General features: G+C 46.6%; 1 protein-coding gene across 1 annotated transcript in view; it reads left to right on the top strand.

The window, feature by feature from the left end:
• DNAH9 (dynein axonemal heavy chain 9) overlaps positions 1-19440 on the top strand; it is a gene marked incomplete at both ends in the record, with an annotated part of 402526 nt that overhangs the window by 366555 nt on the left and 16531 nt on the right. The window contains 4 exons of the mRNA XM_080712788.1: positions 7419-7546; positions 11513-11740; positions 13382-13573; positions 16283-16474. Coding sequence (XP_080568914.1) covers positions 7419-7546; positions 11513-11740; positions 13382-13573; positions 16283-16474 — 740 coding nt within the window. The remainder of the gene's footprint in view (positions 1-7418; positions 7547-11512; positions 11741-13381; positions 13574-16282; positions 16475-19440) is intronic.

The following is a 19440-nucleotide window of genomic DNA, read 5'->3' as shown; positions in this document are numbered from 1 at the left end:
CGGCCTCCCCCCAGCAAGACCGTTGGGTTTCCTGGTATAACTTCTTACGGAGCTACAGTATACTTTCCATCGGTGCATTTAATACCGTTCTAGTTTCAGCATTATTTTGTAATTTCAACTTTGTTTGGCCTGCCTGCCCATCACTAAGATGCCGGAGGTCAGAGACCATGACATCTTCTTCTTCATCTTTCTAACAGAAGATACTGTAGATGGTATGGAGGATGTGCTCAGATAACATTATTAATAAATAACATAAATAATAATGTGCTAAATAATATTTATTATCAGAGCACATCCTCCATACCATTTATACCATTTATAGCATCTTCTATATTTATTATTATTAATACAGTATAGTTATATTAATGATATCAATTGTAAATATGAATAAACATCACAATATAATACAAATTATGTTATAATTAGCAAATGTTCATTATAATATGTCATTAATAAATATCAATTATAATATAAATTAGATTATAATAAATATCAATTATAATATAAATTAGATTATAATAAATATAAATTATAATATAAATTATAATAAATATTAATTATAATATATGCTATATTTTAATGAATATTAATTATAATATAACTTATATTTTAATAAATATTAATTATAATATAACATATTTTAATAAATATTAATTATAAGTTAAATTATAATAAATATTGATCATAATATAAATTATATTGTAATAAATATTAATCATAATATAAATTATATTATAATCAATATTTATCATATGAATTCTATTATAATAAATATTGATTATAATGTGATTGTTCTTGATATAATAATTAATATGATTAGATAAATAAAAGATATTTATCTTTTTTATTGCGGTACTAAGAATGAAGCCCAGGGGCACTCTACCTCCCATCTGTACCCCCAGCCCTATATTTTTTATTCTTTATTTTGAAACAGGGTCTCACTGAGTTGCAAAGGCCTCACTAAGTAGCTGACGATGTCTGAGAACTGCGATCCTCCTGTCTCAGCCTCCCAAATGCTGGGGTTACAAGCGTGCGCCACCACACCCGGCTCCCAGAACTACTTTTTATATTTTATTTGGAAACAGGGTCTCACTAAGTTGCTGAGAGCCTCACTAAGTAGCTGAGGCTGGCTTCAAACCTGCGTGATCCTCCTGTCTCAGCTTCCCAAGTACTGGGATTGCAAGCGTGAGCCACAATGCCTGGCTATTTATCTATTTTTAGTTCCGAGGATTGAACCCCGGGGCATTTCACCTCTGAGCTACACTTTTGGCCCTTTTATTTTTATTCTGAAACAGAGTCTCACTAAGTTGCTGAAGGTCTCGCTAAGTTGCTAAAGCTGGCCTCGAATCTTTGATCCTCTTGTCTGAGTCTCCCAAGTACTGGAACTACAAGCGTGTGCCCCCAAGCTCCATGCTCAGGTAATGTTTGTTGCATGAGTGATCGGGGGAATAAATGAATGACTATCATAAGAACTGTTGTCCTAACAAAGTTATTCCTGATTTCCACCCTTCATAGAGGTCCGTGTCTTCTGCTATCTACTGGAGGCTCTTTTCATATGTGGATAAATCTAGTTTCCTCGGTTTTATTCAATCTCTTTTCCTTTTGGAAGCTTTTATATACTCTCTTTATGAGCAATTTCCTACTGTTCTTAGCCAATTGACCTCTAACTATTCCATCATATAGTTTGAAGCTTTCTGTCAACCCTGGAAAACTGATCCCCCCCCAATCTATATTGCTTATTTATCTCAGAATACATCAGCTCAGTCTTGCCCTTTGCTTAATCTTAATGCATACCTCCAGAAGCACTACTACCGCTCATCACCAGAGATTAGTAAAGCACCTGCGCCTCTCCCTCCCTTCCTCTCTCTCTTTCCCTCTCTCACTTTCTTTCTATCTCTCCCTCCTTCTCCTCCTCTTCCTCTGTTGCCATGGTCATCATCGTCCTCCTCGTTGTAGTCGTCGTTGTCTTCTTCTCCTCCTCCTTCTCCTCCTCCTCCTCTTCTTCTCCTCCTCCTCCTCTTCCTTCTCCTTCTCCTCCTTCTCTTCTTCCTCCTCCTCTTCTTCTCCTCCTCCTCTTCCTTCTCCTCCTCCTCTTCTTCCTCCTCCTCTTCTCCTCCTCCTCTTCCTTCTCCTTCTCCTCCTCTTCTTCCTCCTCCTCCTCTTCCTCCTCCTCCTGCTCCTCTTCCTCTTCTCCTCCTCCTCTTCCTCTTCCTCCTCCCCTTCTCCTCCTCCTTCTTCTTCTTTCTCTCCCTCTCTCTCTTTCTCTTCCTCCCTCCCTGCCTTCTTGATGGTTTATTTCCTAAATCACCCATTTAGAACACATATTCTGGGTCCACACACGCTGCCCACCCTTAAATCTACTCCGGTTGCCCATTGAGCCCATATTCTCCAATTTGAAGTCCTCTTTGCTGTCTCAAACCCTTTCCCCAGGGTCCCCCACCCCAGTGTATTAAGGAAACTCACTTTCTCTGTAGACCATCAGACAGTTTATTGTATTCCTTTCTTTCAACTCTTAAAATGCCTAGAATCCTTTCCCATCTTTGGGCATTTGATTAATGTCCGTGTGTGTGTGTGTGTGTGTGTGTGTGTGTGTGTGTGTGTGTGTGTTACCAGGGATTGAACCCAGGGGACATTCGATCTCTGAGCTACACCCCCAGCGCTATCTTTAACTCTTTATTTATTTTGAAACAGAGTCTCACTAAGTTGCAGAGGGCCTCACTAAGTAGCTGAGGCTGGCCACAAATTTGCCATCCTCCTGTTTCAGCCTCCCAAGGACTGGGATTACAAGCCTGTGCCGCCACACTGGGCTTCATTAATGTTCTTTTCTCCTTCATGTCTCTGTTCCTTTATTTAACTATGGCAGTTGTTTGTTTGTTTGTTTGTTACGATATGGGGGGTGACTCAAGGGCATTCTACCTCATAGCTATACCTCCAGCCCTATTCTTTTTCTTCTTTTGTTTCTTATTTTTAAATTTGGAAACAGGGTTTCTCTAAGTCGCAGAGGGCCGCACTAAATTGTCAAGAGTCTTGCTGAGTTGCTAAGGCTGGCTGTGAACCTGCGATCCTCCGATCTCAGCCTCCCAAGTGCCACCACCCCGGGCAACTATGGCAGCTCTTAGTATTGGGTACAGGTCCAAAGCACCAAGAGCCAGATTAAATAGTGTTCTGTTAACCGGGCGTGGTGGCACACGCTTGTGATCCCGGCATTTGGGAGGCTGAGCCAAGAGGATCGCACGCAGTCCGAGGCCAGCCTCAGCTACTACTTAGTGAAGCCCTTTGCAACTCAGTGAGACCCTGTTTCAAAATAAAGAATAAAAAAACAGGGCTAGGGGTATAGCTCGGAGGTAGAAAGCCCCTGGGTTCCATTCTCAGTACCGCAATAAAAAAAAAAAGATGTGTTTCTTGTCATGATTACACTCCCCCCCAAAAAAAAAAATGCACGTCCCACAAATCTCAGAGTTCCCTCCAACTTCTATAGCTCTTCTCCTGACCCCTGATTAGGAATTTAAATGCCTCTGATACTTTTGTGCCACCGGGTCAATGAACAAGGAGAAGGAGGAGGACGGAGAGAATTCCATCTATTTTTCTTGACCCCTGTTTTAACAGGAACTCCACCGCGGCCTCCTGTCCCGGCTGTTTTTCTCTTGGCCGGCTCTGATTAATCCTCTAACAGTGCTGTCAGGTCTTTCTTCTCTCTCCTGGCGCCTTCTGCCCAGAGGAGCCACGCACACTCCCTAATTTGCACGTTTATTTTCATTTCGACAGCACCCCAGATGCTTTCCTACCCCCACAGGTGACTGCGAGGATCAAAGCGAAATCTCAGATGTGCAAAGACTTTGAATAGTTGAAAGCCAGGTGCCATTGTGCGGTGGGTGCGGTAATGACGAGGAGGCCGCCTGGCTCTGAGGCCCCTCGGTGTGCCCCATCTTCCCGCAGCCACATCCTTTCAAAGGGGCGGGGGTGGGGAGGTCGGCTTCAGCCCTAGTCTGTCTTCATCCCTGGTCTTTCTGTCACTGGGTCTCTCTCTCTAGCTCAGGTCTCCTTCCTTTTTGGTTCAAGCAACCGGTTGGCTTTGACAAAGTGAATCCGGTCATGTCTATTTTGTGATCGGAAAGAAGCTGTCTATCCCAACCTTGGCTTCTCCTGCCTCCTCTGTTTCCTCTTCCCTGGCGCTGCTGAGTGATGGAGGCACTTCGATTTGCTTGCGTAAGCCTGCCCGCTACCAAATGGGTTCAAAGGAGCAGGATTCCTTTAGTGTCTGTGGCCAGACGACAGGTTCTGTGCTTCAAGCCTCTTTCCGTTGTTCTTAGCCCCGTTTTCTTTTCCGTCAGAGACTATTAAAAGTAGGTTAGAAGCCGGGCGTGGTGGCACACGCTCATAATCCCAGTACTTGGGAGGCTGAGACAGGAGGATAGATCGTGCATGTTTGAAGCCAGCTTCAGCCACTTAGTGAGGCTCTCAGTAACTTAGTAAGACCCTGTTTCCAACTAAAATATATATTAAAAAATAGATGGGGGCTGTAGCCCGGAGATAGAAGACCCCTGTACCACAAAATAAAAGATAAAAATATAAAAAATAAAATAGGGCTGGGGGTGTTGCGCAGAGGTAGAACATTCCTGGCATCAAACCCCAGTACCACAAAAAAAAATTTTTGAAAGGGAGAAGGAGCCGGGCGTGGTGGCACACGCTTGTAATCCCAGCGCTTGGGAGACTGAGACAGGAGGATCGCACAGGTTCGAAGCCAGCCTCGGCTACTTAGTGAGGCTCTCAGCAACTTGGTGAGACCCTGTTTCCAAATAAAATATAAAAAAAAGGTCTGGGAGTATAGCTCGGAGGTAGAAAGCCTCTGGGTTCTACCCTCAGTACTGCCAAAAAAAAAAAAAAAAAAGGAAAGGGAGAAGGATAGATGGATGGATGGATGGATGGATGGATGGATGGATGGATGGATGGCAGGCAGGCAGGCGTGAAAACCACAATTCCAGACAACTTGAAGGTGAGAAGGTGAAGGAGGATTGCACCCAGAAGGGCTTGCTCATGACCTAGACATCTCGAGGGCCCTCGAGATGCAAGAGGAGGGACTCTACAAGTTCACCTTGAACACCCGGGTTTGGTGGGTGTTGAGTCGGTGAGAGTCCCAGCCATTTTTCCTCCCTTCTCCAAATTTCCAAGATGCGTTGTTTGTAGTCAGGATCGCCATCCTGCCTCGGGCCCAGCGCCATGCACGCAGAGCCTGGCCGGCCAGGGCCGCTGGACTCTGCTCCCACCCACCCAGGGCCTGCAGTTTTCAAACTAATCTTTACGAAGCGTCTCTCTCCCTCAATCCTTCTCTCACTAATAAAGAAGATAAATGGGCTCTTTGGCGAACAAAAACATCACAGAAACCATATAATAATGCTAGCACCTTTTATCCTGGTATTTTCTCTGGAATTAGCCGTTATCTCCCCAACTAGGAGATATTGCCAACTAGGATTTATAGTTTAATAAAGGTATTTCTTGGGTTCGCCTCCGTGGGCGCTCTAATAGCGATTTCTCAATACAAAAGTCACCCTCTCGCTTAGCCCCTGCGGTTGAAGGAGAGTCTGTGCGTTTTCTTTGTAGTACTTAAAAGAAATGTCTGGCATTAGCAGATTGTTCTCAAAGCCTTTCTTGCACAAAGCAGCAGATGACATCTTCGATTTTGTTTCTTCTGAAAGTCATTTTTTTGAGTCCAGATTTTTATTCTTTTTCTGTTTTTTTTTTTAATTTCTCTTCTTTTTCTCTCATCGACTCCATCCCTCTAGAAAAAAAAAAATGACTTCTTTCATGGCATTATACAAGTCTATGATCCTTTTATCTAAAGAATGGTTTATAATTCTATCTAGATGTTATGGGATCGTATTAACGTAGAAGCAGAATTGCTTCTGTTTATTAAGGCCATTTTTTGTGTGTGTTTTCTTTGGGCTTGGATAGCAATTTGTGGGCATTGGCCTTGATTTATTTGTTTTTTGGTTTTGTTTTGTTGCAGGTCTGGGGATGGAACCGAGGGACATTCTACCTCCAGGCTACACCCCCTGCCCTATTTTTTATTCTTTATTTTGAAACTGGGTCTCACTGAGTTGCAGAGGGCCTCACTAAGTAGCTGAGGCTGTCCGCGAACCGCGATCCTCCAGGTCTCAGCCTCCCGAATGCTGGGATTACAAACATGAGCCATCACGCTCAGTTTATTTTTTTATTTACTTGTTTTGCTTTTGCGGGTCTGGGGATGGAACCCAGGGGCATTCTACCTCCAGGCTACACCCCCTGCCCTACTCTTTATTCTTTATTTTGAAACCCGGTCTCACTGAGTTGCAGAGGACCTCACTAAGTAGTTGAGGCTGGCCACGAACCGCGATCCTCCAGGTCTCAGCCTCCCGAATGCTGGGATTACAAGCGTGCGCCACCACGTGTGCGGCACCACGCCCGGCTTTGGCCTTGCTTTAATGGTGTGGTTGCCACACTGAGGGTTGGGCCCAGAGGCATTCTACACCCAAGCTACATCCCCAGCCCTTTTTTATTTTTTGTTTTTGGAAACAGAGTCTAGCTAGGTTGCTGAGAATTTCACTACATTGCGGAGGCTGGTCTTGAACCTGCGATCTTCCTGTCTCAGCCTCCCAAATACTGGGATTTACAGGCATGCCCACACCTGGTTTCGTTTACTCTTTTTCCAACACCAACAACCCTTCTCAAGATGCATATAAAAAGAGCAAGGCGTGGCGACACGCACCTTGTAATCCTAGTGCTTGGGAAGCTGAGACAGGAGGATCACAGGTTCAAGGCCAGCCTCAGCAACTTAGCAAGGCCCTTCTTCGCAAGTTACCAAAACCCTGTTAGCCAATAAGTAATAAAATAGGGCTGGGGGAGTAGCTCAGAGGTAGCAGGCCCCCAGCACCACAAAACAAAAGATACATAAAGTAGAACAATGCAGTCATATCCCTCCTTGTCTTGTCTCTCTCACTCTCATTCATGGAAACCAGGTAAGTAAAACCTTTCTGTGTGTTGTAAGTAATTAGGTTAGAAGTTAATGGAATGTCAGTAAAGCTCAGGAACAGCTGAATCCTGCCCCTAGTAGCCACACCTCCCAGTAGAGTCCCAGGGACAACAAGATATAAAAATAGAAGATAAAGCAAGCTCAAAGGGACCACACCCACACGCTCTGTCTTGGGCCCTTTTCACACCAGTACTCTGAAAGATCATGGACCAATGTCCAAGTCCTTAGGAGGCCGAGACAGGAAGATAGTAGGTTCGAACCCAGGCTCAGCAACTTGGTGAGACCCTGTTTCAAAGTAAGGCTCGGGCCGGGCGTATCTGGGTTTCGAGGTGGAGATATTTCCTTAGGACCATGAAGTAGCATCGTTCGTTAGACCCAAGCAGTGATGAAAGCCACTCCGTCCTCCTTCTAGGAAGAAAACTCGGCTACACCTTCAACAACCGCAACTTCCACAACGTGTCTCTGGGGCAAGGACAGGAGGTGGTGGCCGAGGCTGCGCTGGACCTCGCTGCCAAGAAAGGTCACTGGGTTATTCTACAGGTACGGCCCCTCCGCCCTGATCTGGGTCAGTCCCGACGCCGTATCATCTCTCTGGTTTATTTATTTATGTGTTCATTGATACTGGGGATTGAACCCAGAGGCATTCTACCTCCGAGCTACCCCTCTAAGCCTATTTTATTATTTTTTTTTTAATTTGGAAGCTGGGTCTCAGTTTCTAAGGGCCTTACTACATTGCTGAGGCTAGCCTTGAACTTGCGATCCTCCTGTCTCAGTCTCACAAGGGCTGGGGTCATAGGCGTGAACCACCACGCCCAGCTCAAAGATCTCTCTTTAATCCCCGTTGTTCGGGCATTGCGGAGGAAAATTGTTTCTCCCAGTGAGAAACCATCTAGATGTCTGCCCCCCCCCCAACACACACACATACACACACACACACACAAGCAAAAGATCTCTGTTGGTTTATGAAATCTCTCCTGGGACTCCGAGCTACTCCTGCTTTAAGAATCCCTTGATATACTGAACTAGAGTGGTCAGGAGTATTGTGGTACAGTGTCTCCCAGCCTAAGAACTTGAGAGAGCCTTTGAAGAAAAGTAAAAATAGTCAATAAGTTCCTTCTTCAAAATTTGGGAAGCCAGGCATGGTGGCGCATGCTTGTAATCCCAGCATTCAGGAGGCCGAGACCGGAGGATCGTGATTCGCAGACAGCTTCAGCTACTTAGTGAAGCCCTCTGCAACTTAGTGAGACCCTGTTTCAAAATAAAGAATAAAAAAAAATAGGGCAGGGGGTGTAGCCTGGAGGTCAAATGCCCCTTGGTTCCATCCCCAGACCCCCCCCCAAAAAAAATTGGAAAACCCAGCCAGGCACAGGTGGGGTACGCCTGTGATCCCAGTACTTGGGAGGCTGAGACAGGAGGATTGTGGTTTGCGGCCAGCCTCAGCTACTATTGAGGCCTTTTCTGCAACTTAGTGAGACCCTGTTTCATAGTAAGCAATAAAAACAAAATAGGCTCGGGGTGTAGCTCAGAGGAAGATGCCCTTGCATTGTGAAACTCAGAAGTAGAATGCTCCTGGGTCCAATACCCGGTGAGAGAGAGAGAGAGAGAGAGAGAGAGAGAGAGAGAGAGAGAGAGAGAGAGAGAGGGAGGGAGGGAGGGAGGGAGGGAGGGAGGGAGGGAGGGAGGGAGGGAGGGAGAGAGGGAGGAGAGAGAGAGGAGAGAGAGAGGAGAGAGAGACCGCATCATATCCCCTTCAAGAAGTTCTTCAATGGTATCAGTAAGCAAATGGCTTCAAGAATCCTATGAATAAGACTACATAAGTAATTATCAAGCCAGTGTTTCTCAAATGGACACATCACAATATCCCATGGTACTCACTGGAAATCCTACCCCAACAACCCCAAGGAGAGCTGATTTCTCAGGACCTAGGTTTGGGATAGAGGCTCAGACTAGCCTCCTCTTCCTCCCTTCCTATGTTGGCAGAGGGGTGGGTTTCCCAGGCCCATAAACCCAGTGACGCAGACTCTGATCCCTGCACCCAACCCAGGTTCTATTCCCTGGCCCTGCCCAGTAGCGGAGCTGGAGTCCCTAAAGCAGCAGCTAGTTACCAATACTGCTGTCCAGGTAGCCACTAAAGTCTCTGCTCCCACCAAGTGATTTTTGTAAATAATTTTTAACAGATTTTCATTCCCAACACCACCGCTAACTCTTCCACAGCCTCGGCCAGTTATACAGAGCCCTTTAAAAAAAACCCATTCCCTTCGGTTATTTGTAAAATAAGTGAGCACAGCAAACATGATTGGCATTCCTCTTTCTGTAGAGGAGAAAAAAGGACTCTGCGACCAAATGATTGTGGTCCTAATAGGACGCCTGGTGCCCATCTGTATATTTCAGGTTCTGCAAGCCTCTTTCCTGGGATGTTGAGCCAGGAGGGTTTTATCAGCCCATCATAATAAAACACGTTGCAAAGAATCCAAGTGCTTGTCCTCCCCCAAGTAAAAGGTGCCTTATGTACGGTGCTCAAAAGTAAACCTGGGTGTTGATAAAAACACAGGCAGAGCCGGGCGTGGTGGCGCACGCTTGTAATCCCCATGCTTGGGAGGCAGAGACAGGAGGATCGCACAGATTTGAAGCCAGCCTCAGCTACTGAGTGAGACCCTGTTTCCAAATAAAATACAAAAATAGGTCTGGGAGTATAGCCCGGAGGTAGAAAGTCCCTGGGTTCCACCCCAACTACCACACACACAAAAAAAATAAAAATAAAAATAAAATAAAATAAAAATAGAAAGACTTCATACAACAGTGGGACTCAGGGTGTTTTAGGAAGATAAGTTTGGCAACCATTAATAGAATGGTCCAGAGAGGGGGAGAGACGGCTTGACTTGGGAAAACCAGTTTGAAGAAGTTTAAATCCACGGCTTTCAAATTTTAACACGAAGACAAATTACTGGAGGATCTCATTAAAAGGCGCTGATTCGGGACGTCTGAGAGGGGCCTGAGATTCCACATCTCTATCTAACTAGGTAAATGCCAGGAGTGCTGGTCTGGACATCCTCTTCTTGACTCCCAGGAGTTCGGTTAATCCAGGTGTCAACTAGCGGGGAATTGGAATTGCTTTGTAACCACAAGTTAGACTCCCAAAGTGTGGTCCCGACCTCAGCAGTGATGGCATCACCTGGATCCTCGTTAGAAACGCAGATGCTAGGCTGGGTGTGATGGCGCACACCGGTACTTGGAAGGCTGAGACAGGAGCATCGCAGGTTCAAGGCCAGCCTCGGCAAAATTTAGCGAGGCCCTCGGCAACTTAGCTAGACCGTGTTTCCAAATGAAAACTAAAACCGGATGAGGAGTGTAGCTCAGAGGTAGGATAGCCCCTGGGTTTGATCCCCAATACAAAGGAAGGAAGGAAGCAAGGAAGGAAGGGCAAGTTCTGAAGCTCAGCTCTTCTACTAAATCAGAAACTCTGGGATGGAGCCCAGTAATCTGGTTGAGCAAAACCTCTGGGGGACTCTCACATGCAGTCAAGTTTGAGAACACTATGCTGGAAAAAAATATAGGTTTTCCAGTGATAGCACTCCACATAGCAGGGTGCTAGGGGGTCACCACTACTGGATATCACAATACCCTGTGATGCTGTGGAAGACATTTTTCTGCGGTTGCAAGGCGCCCAGGTGCACCGCAGCGCAAGTGTGTGCAAAGCCGTCAGGCACTTCAAATGCGCCCCGTGCACTGAGAGGTGGCTGGAATGGTAAATTTCACATGACATCTATTTTATCACAGCCTATAAAAATTATTGGATGCTTACAGCAGCACAATTCACAGCTGTCAAATTATGGAACCAACCTAGGTGTCCTTCAACAGATGAGTGGAGAAGGAGAATGTGGTAGATATACACTATAGAGTTCTTTCTTTCTTCCTTTCTTTCTTTCTTTCTTTCTTTTTTTCTTTTTTTTAATGATACTGGGGATTGAACCCAGGGGCATTCTACCTCCAAGCTACACCCCAGCCCTATTTTTCATTCTTTTGTTTATTTGTTTGTTTGTTTTATGGTGGTACTGGGGGGTGGAACCCAGGGGCTTTTCTACCTCCGGGCTATACTCCCAGACCTTTTTAATATTTTATTTGGAAACAGGGTCTCACTAAGTTGCTGAGAGCCTCGCTAAGTAGCTGAGGCTGGCTTCGAACCTGCGTGATCCTCCTGTCTCAGCCTCTCAAGCGCGGGGATTACAAGCGTGTACACCCAGCTCATTCTTTATTTTGAAACAGGGTCTCACTGGGTTGCAAAGGGCCTCGCTAATAGCTGAGGCTGTCCGTGAACCACGATCCTACTATCTCAGCCTCCCAAATGCTGGGATTACAAACGCACACCACCACACCCGGCTAAGAGTATTCTTAAAAATGATTTGAGGCGGAGGCCATGCGCCCCCTCTAGCTTCTTCCAGAGAACTGTCTTCTGCTGCTGGAGCAAAGCAAGATGTCTGAATTGGGGGGTTGATTCCTTCCCGTCAGAATATCCACCTGGTGGCCAAGTGGCTCGGCACCCTGGAGAAGAAACTGGAGGAGCATCTCCAGGACAGCCACCCAGCGTTCAGGGTCTTCATCAGCGCGGAACCCGCGCCCTCCCCTGAGGGTCACGTCGTCCCCCAGGGCATCCTGGAGAACTCCATTAAGATCACCAACGAGCCGCCCGCGGGCATGCACGCCAACCTGCACAAGGCCCTGGACAACTTCACGCAGGTACTGCGCTGTGGGGCGGGGAGGGAGGCGGGTGCCTCCAACCTGCCACCCTCCTGTCTGAGCCTCCCATGTACTAGATTACAGGCTTGCACCCCCATGCCCGGCTCAGTTACTAAATTTTTGCTCTCATGAAGCAACAGCCGTGGCCTCAGCACCGCCTCTCACCTTTCATATTCCGCCTCTGTAGCAGCATGGTGCCGGTGTTGGTCAGCTTTCCGCCACTGTGACAAAATACCCGAGAAAATCGCCTCAGCACAGAAAAAATACTTATTTCAGCTCATGGTTTCAGAGGTGACAGCCCAGGGGTCACTTGGTTTCACTGATTCTGGGGCCGTGGCACAGTAGAGAACATCATGGCGGGGAGGGATGGTGGAGCAAGGCTCCTGGCCCCGTGACAGTCAGGCAGCAGAGAAGAGGAGCCGGGCATGGTGGTGCACACCTGTAATCCCAGTCCTGGGGAGGCTGAGATGGGAGGTCCCCAGGTTCAAGGCTAATAGTGAGACTCTCAGCAACCTAGCAAAACCCTGTTTGAAAATTAAAAATAAAACAGGGCCAGGGAAGCTGGGTGTGGTGGCGCACGCTTGTAATCCCAGCATTTGGGAGGCTGAGACCGGAGGATCACGGTTCGAGGACAGCCTCAGCTACTTAGTGAGGATCTTTGTAACTCAGGGAGACCCTGTTTCAAATAAAGAATAGCCGGGCGTGGTGGCGCACACTTGTAATCCCCAGGCTTGGGAGACGGAGACAGGAGGATCGCGCAGGTTCGAAGCCAGCCTTGCTGGTTTAGGAGACCCTGCTTCCAAATAAAAAAAAATGTAAAATAAAAAAATAGGCCTGGGAGTGTAGCCCAGAGGTAGAAGGGTTTCCAGGAACCCCAGTACCACCAAAATAAAAAATAAAAAAATAAAAATAAAGAATAAAAATATAGGTCAAAGGTAGTATGGCCCTGGGTTCCATCCGCAGTTCCAAAAAAAAAAAAAAAAAAAATGAAACCAGGCTGGGGTTATAACTCAGAGGTAGAATACCCTTAGGTTCAATCCTTAGTACCCCCTCAAAAAAAAATGTTAAGTTTAAAACCCAGCCCCAGGGTGTATTCATTTCGAGTCACCCCCCCCCATGCCATTTTGACATGGGGCTGTATTTCTATTTTCTTTATTTCTATCTTTCTAATAAACTTTAAATCTTCAAAATAAATAAATAAATAAATAAAACCCAACCCCAGGCGTGGTGGCGCACGCTTGTAATCCCGGCACTTGGGAGGCTGAGCCAGGAGGATCGCACAGGTTCGAAGCCAGCCTCAGCTACTTAGTGAGGCTCTCAGCAACTTAGTGAGACCCTGTTTCTAAATAAAAATATAAAATAGCTCTGGGAGTGCAGCCTGGAGGTAGAAAAGCCTCTGTGTTCCACCCCCAGTACCACCAAAAAAAAGAAAAAAGAAAAGAAAAGAAAACCCAACCCCTGCAGAATTTCCCCTCAAACCTGACCCCCGCCTATCCTGGGTACCATCATCTTCCTGTAGCTGAAGCCCTCCCCACAACCAGGACAGAGGATGGTTTGATCCAGATGGCCGCCGGCCCTGGCCTGCCCGGGGAGGGCCGCCGTGTGCCCACGTCCCTGGAGCTCGCTCTGCTGTCCTTTCAGGACACCCTGGAGATGTGCTCCCGGGAGACGGAGTTCAAGAGCATCCTCTTCGCCCTCTGCTACTTCCACGCTGTGGTGGCGGAGAGGCGCAAGTTTGGACCGCAGGGCTGGAACCGCTCCTACCCCTTTAGCACCGGGGACCTCACCATCTCCGTCAGCGTCCTGCACAACTTCCTGGAGGCCAACGCCAAGGTAGACCAGGGGCCGCGGGGGCCTCTGTGGGGGCCGCAGGGAGTGCGCCCCCAGGCCTGCACCCCGCACCCCACTGGGCGGGATGAGGAGCCCAGACGCTGGGGCCCAGACTGGGACCTCCGCCCCCTCTCCCCAAGAATTGTTCCCAAGTTCACTCAGAGCATAGCAGGCGGGCTGGGGAGGGAGAGGCCACGCTCAGCTCCTGTGGGTTCCCGGTTAACCAGCCAAGGGCGCCCCGGCTGCTCCATAGTGCCCCAAAACTGAAGAAGGACCTGGATTCCTGCTTATTCCTCCTCCTCCTTCGCTTCTCCTCCTCCTCCTCTCCTCCTCCTCCTTCTTTCCTCCTCCTCTCCTCCTCCTCCTCTCCTCCCTCTCCTCTCTTCCTCTTTCTCTTCTCCTCCTCTCTTCCTCTTTCTCTTCTCTTCTTCCTCCTCTCCTCTTTCTCTCCTCCTCCTCCTTCTCCTCCTCCTCCTTCTCTCCTCATCTTTCTCTTCTCCTCTTCTTCCTCCTCCTTCCCTTTTCCTCCTTCTCTCCTCCTCCTCCTTCTCCTCTCTTCCTCTTTCTCTTCTTCTTCTCCTTCTCTCCTTCTCCTCCTCCTCCTTCTCCTCCTCCTCCTTCTCTCCTCCTTCTCCTTCTCTCTTCCTTTCTCTTCTTCTTCTCCTCCTCTCTTCCTCCTTCTCCTCCTCCTCCTTCTCTCCCCCTCTTTCTCTCCTCCTTCCCTCCTTCTCCTCCTTTCTTCCTCCTCCTTCTTCCTTCTCTCTCTCTCTCTCTCTCTCTCTCTCTCTCTCTCTCTCTCTCTCTTTTGACTGGGGATTGAACTCAGGGTCATTCTCCCTCCGAGCTACACCCCAGCTCTATTTTATGTTTTATTTCAAAACAGGGTCTTGCCAAATTGCGAAGGGTCTCCTAAGTTGCTGAGGCTGGCCTCCAACCTCTGACCGTCCTGTCTCAGCCTCCCAGATACTGGGATTACAGGCTTGTGACACCATGGCCAGCTAGAAAATTTTAAAAGTACCATGGTCTTCATTTCTCTCCATTTGACATTCACCTACCAGGAATGATGGTCCTTGCTTGTAATTCCAGTACTTGGGAAGTTGAGACAGGAGGATCGCAGGTTCGTGGCCAGCCTCAGCTACTTAGGCCCTCTGCAACTTAGTGAGACCCTGTTTCAAAATGAAGAATAAAATATAGGGCTGGGAGTGTAGTTCAGAGGTAAAGTGTTCCTGGGTTCCATCCCCAATACCACAAAATAATAATCATCATCATCATCATCATCATCATCATCCTAGTATTCAGGAGGCTGAGACAGGAGGATTGCAGGTTTGAGGTCAGCCACAGCAACTTAGTGAAATCCTGTTTCAAAATACAAATTAATGGCCATATGTTCCAGTAATTATAGCGAGTCATAAATTGATGTCTTATTATTCACACTTTCCATCCAGGAACTTGAAAAGACTATTTATTCAAGTTGTCTATGACTCTGAATAATGTTTTGTTAATTTATTCATGCAGTAGCTACAGATTTATGGTTGATTTTATTACCAAGTTTTTCATATTTGCATTGCAAAATGGCAGTGTTTTAAAAATTATAATTTCGAAGTTTTATATTTTACATAGAATTGTATTGTCTCAGGGTACTGCTTTATAAACCTCGAATTCAACTCATAAAAAGTTAAAATTAAAAAGGACTGGGGGTGCCAGGTGTGGTGGTGCACGTTTGTAATCCCAGTACCTGGGAGGTTGAGACAGGAGGATCACAGGTTCATGGCCAGCCTCAGCCTTAGTGAGGGCCTCAGCTACTTAGTGAGAATACCGTTTCTAAATAAAGAATTTTAAAAAAATAAGGCTAGAGGTGTATCTCAGAGTTAGAATGCCCCTGGGTTCCATCCTCAGTACCACCAAAGAGAGAGAGAGAGAGAGAGAGAGAGAGAGAGAGAGAGAGAGAGAGAGGAAGAAGAAGGAGGAGGAGGAGGAGGAGGAGGAGGAAGAAGAAGAAGAAGAAGAAGGAAGAAGAAGGAGGAGGAGGAGGAAGGAGGAAGGAGGAAGAGGAGGAAGAAGACGAGAAGGAAGGAAGGAAGGAAGCTGGAGGTATTGCTCAGAGGTAGAATGCCTTTGGGTTCAATCCTCATAACACAAAAACAAATTAATTAAATAAAGGCTCCTCAGCTGAGCATGGTGGCATGTGCCTATGATCCCAGTACTTGGGAAGCTGAGACAGGAGGATGGCAGATTCGAGGCCAGCCTTAGCAATTTAGCAAGACACTGAGCAACTTAGCCAGACAGTGTTCCAAAATTAAAAGATCTGAGGGTGTCGCTCAGAGGTAGAAGGCCCCTGAGTCCAATCCCCAATACCATATAAGCGCGCGCGTGTGTGCGCGCGCACACACACACACACACACACACACACACACACACAGTAAAAATAAAGTGCCTCCAGAAGGAGACTGGCTTCCTTGTCACCGCTAATGACTATAAAAGAAGGGAGGACTATATTTCGGGGGGCCACGCCTTGCCTCTCCTCAGCCTAGTTGCAATCCTTTGATTCCTTAGTGGACGCCCCGTCATGCCTCACGTTGTGGGGCCCTGGAAATGAAGATAAACAGGAAGGACCTCGCTCCCATCTCAGGAATCCCGCGTCCTGCCCTGCCCACATGGCAGGCCAGCCCCAGTGCCTGCTGGGAATCTCCTCCTTTCCCTCCCGTCTCACAGGTGCCCTATGACGATCTGCGCTACCTGTTCGGTGAGATCCTGTACGGGGGCCACATCACAGACGACTGGGACCGGAGGCTCTGCAGAACCTACCTGGAGGAATTCATTAAGCCGGAGATGTTAGAAGGGGAGCTGGCCCTGGCCCAGGGGTTCCCGCTCCCGGGCAACATGGATTACAACGGTTATCATCAGGTGAGGCTCCCATGACGGTGCTCACAAGGGGACACCTGGGTGAGCCACCCATCCGCCCCGCTGGACCGAGAACGTGCATGCTGGTATGTGGCTGCCAGGTTCAGGTAGGGGCCGGGAAAAACAGGCTAAGGAACTGAGTTTAGATCACCTTTGATGCTCTGCTTTCTCCCCCAAATTTTCCTGTTCAGCTTCAGAGGTAGACAATTTCTAGCCTCGATTTAATGATAAAATTGAACTTGTGGAGACTTTTTAGAGAGAGGTAACTGGCGATTAAACTCAGAGGCGTTCTACCTCCAAGCTACAGCCCTAGCCCTTTTTATTTTATTTTGTTGTTGTTTGTTATTTCGAGTCTGAGGATGGGAACCCAGAGGCATTTGACCTCTGAGCTACAACCCCTGCCCTATTTTTTATTCTTTATTTTGAAACAGGGTCAAACTGAGTTGCAGAGGGCCTCTCAAATGCTGGGATTACAAGCTGCGCCACCACGCCCGGCTCTTTGGTTTTGTTTTGAAACAGGGTCTTACTAAACTGCTGTATTTTTTTGTCTTGAACCTGCGATCCTCCTGTCTCAGCCTCTCAAGCACTGGGATCACAGGTGTGCGCCATCATGCCTGGCTCAAAATCTTGTTTTCTTCTCGACATTTGATTCAATAATTCTGTTTGTTCCTGTTTTCTACAAATAGCAGCTGGGACAGATATTTGGTTGCTTTATATTCAGGATACTGACAAGGCTATTATTAATGAGCTAAATTTCAAGGAAGAACTCAGCAATCTTTTGGTAATGCTTAAATCAGCGATTCTGAATTCCATAAGAGGGAATGCTCTTATGGCCAGATCGAAATAGACAACCTCAAGCCGGGTGTGGTGGCGCACGCTTGTAATCCCAGTACTGGGAGGGTGTGACAGGAGGGTCACAGGTTCAAAGCCAGCCTCAGCAACTTGGCAAGGCTCTCAGCAAAATAGTGAGATCCCTTTTTCCAAATAAGAAATAAAATCAGGCTGGAGTGTAGCTTGGAGGTAGAATGTCTCTGGATTCAATTCCCATACCGGAAAGAAAAAAGAAAAAAGAAAAGAAAAGAAAAGAAAAGAGAGAGAGAAAGAGAGAGAGAGGAGAGAAGAGAAAGAAAGAAAGAAAGAAAGAAAGAAAGAAACACCTCTGAAATAAAAGATAACTTTCTCTTACTGAGAATTAAAGATTCAATTGTTTTAATGTGTAAACTTCTTTTTCTGCCTTTCTTTATACTGAGAGTAAAGACTGAAGGGTGACCCTCTAGTCTGATAGAGCCCAAGAAGCTGATACTGACAGGTTCTCTGGCTATCTTAATCTGCATATGTATATTTCCTGCCTTTCATCCACTTTACTGCTTTTTTTTTTTTTTTGGCAGAACTTGGGATCAAACCCAGGGGCATCTACCTACACCCCTAACCCAATTTTATATTTTATTTTGAAACAGGGTCTCACTAAGTTGTAGAGGGCCTCACTAAGTAGCTGATGCTGGCCGCGAATCTGCTCAGCCTCCCAAGTACTGGGATTATAAGACTATACCACCATGCCCAGCTAAAAGATCATTTTTTGAAAAAAATTATTGCTGGATATTTGGACATGGCTACAAATATAAACTTACTAAAGTTTGTACCAAACTTAAGGGAAATGCTGGTCATTGTAATATTAACTATAAACTCTACTTTTTTTTTTTTTTTTTTGCAGTACCGGGGATGAAACCCAGGGGTGTTGTACCTCCGAGCTACACCCCCAGCCCTATTTTTTATTCTTTATTTTGAAACAGGGTCTCCCTGAGTTATAAAGAGCCTCACTAAGTAGCTGAGGCTGTCCTCAAACCGCTATCCTTCTGTCTCAGCCTCCCAAATGCTGGGATTACAAACAAAGGGCCTCGCTAAGTAACTGAGGCTGTCCGCAAACCACAATCTCCAGTCTCCACCTCCAAGTGCTGGGATTACTAGTGTGCGCCACCATGCCCGGCTAGCACTACATTTTTTAAAAAAAATAAATAACACTTGCCAGGCATGGTGGCGCACGCTTGTAATCCCCGCGCTTGGGAGGCGGAGACAGGAGGATTGCGCTGGTTAAGAGACCCTGTTTCCAAATATAAAATAGGTCTGGGAGCGTAGCCCGGAGATAGAAGGGCTTCCAGGAACCCCAGTACCACCAGAAATAAATAAATAAATAAATAAATAAATAAATAAATAAATAAATAAATAAATAACACTTGTCGAGCATGGTGGTACATGCTTGTAACCCTGCTACTACTTGGGAGACTGAAACAGGAGAATCACAGGTTTGTGCCCAGTCTCAGTTACTTAGTGAGGCCCTCTAAAATAAATAAATAATCTTAAGAGAGTTAGTCATGAAAGTCATTTGACCTACAAAAAAAAAATTGTACCTATGAGAAAGCTAAAAGCAGTAAGACTCGTTAAGAAAAAAAAAAAAGTGGAAGTGTGTGTGTGTGTGTGTGTGTGTGTGTGTGTGTGTGTGTGTGTGTGTGTGTTTTACTGTAGATAGAACCCAGGGGCATAATACCTCTGAGCTACACCCCCACTTCGATTTTATTCTATTTTTTTTTTTTTTTTTTTTTTTTGGTGGTGGTACTGGGGGTGGAACCTAGGGGCTTTCTACCCCGGGCTATACTCCCAGACCTATTTTTTTAATATTTTATTTGGAAACAAGGTCTCACTAAGTTGCTGAGAGCCTCACTAAGTAGCCGAGGCTGGCTTCGAACCTGTGCGATCCTCCTGTCTCAGCCTCCCAAGCGAGGGGATTACAGGCGTGCGACACCACGCCCGACTTTATTCTTTTATTTTGAAGCAGGGTCTCACTAAGCTGTGGAGGGCCTCATCAAGTAGCTGGAGCGAGCCTCAAACATGCAATCCTCCTGTCTCAGCCCCCCAAGTCCTGGGATTAGGAGTGTGTGACACCATACTCCGGCTATAAAATTTTAACTACCTTT

The sequence above is a fragment of the Muscardinus avellanarius genome, assembly GCF_963383645.1.
Source record: "Muscardinus avellanarius genome assembly, chromosome: 16".
In the NCBI taxonomy this organism is placed as follows: domain Eukaryota; kingdom Metazoa; phylum Chordata; class Mammalia; order Rodentia; family Gliridae; genus Muscardinus; species Muscardinus avellanarius.
This window is presented reverse-complemented; position numbering and strand designations above follow the sequence as displayed.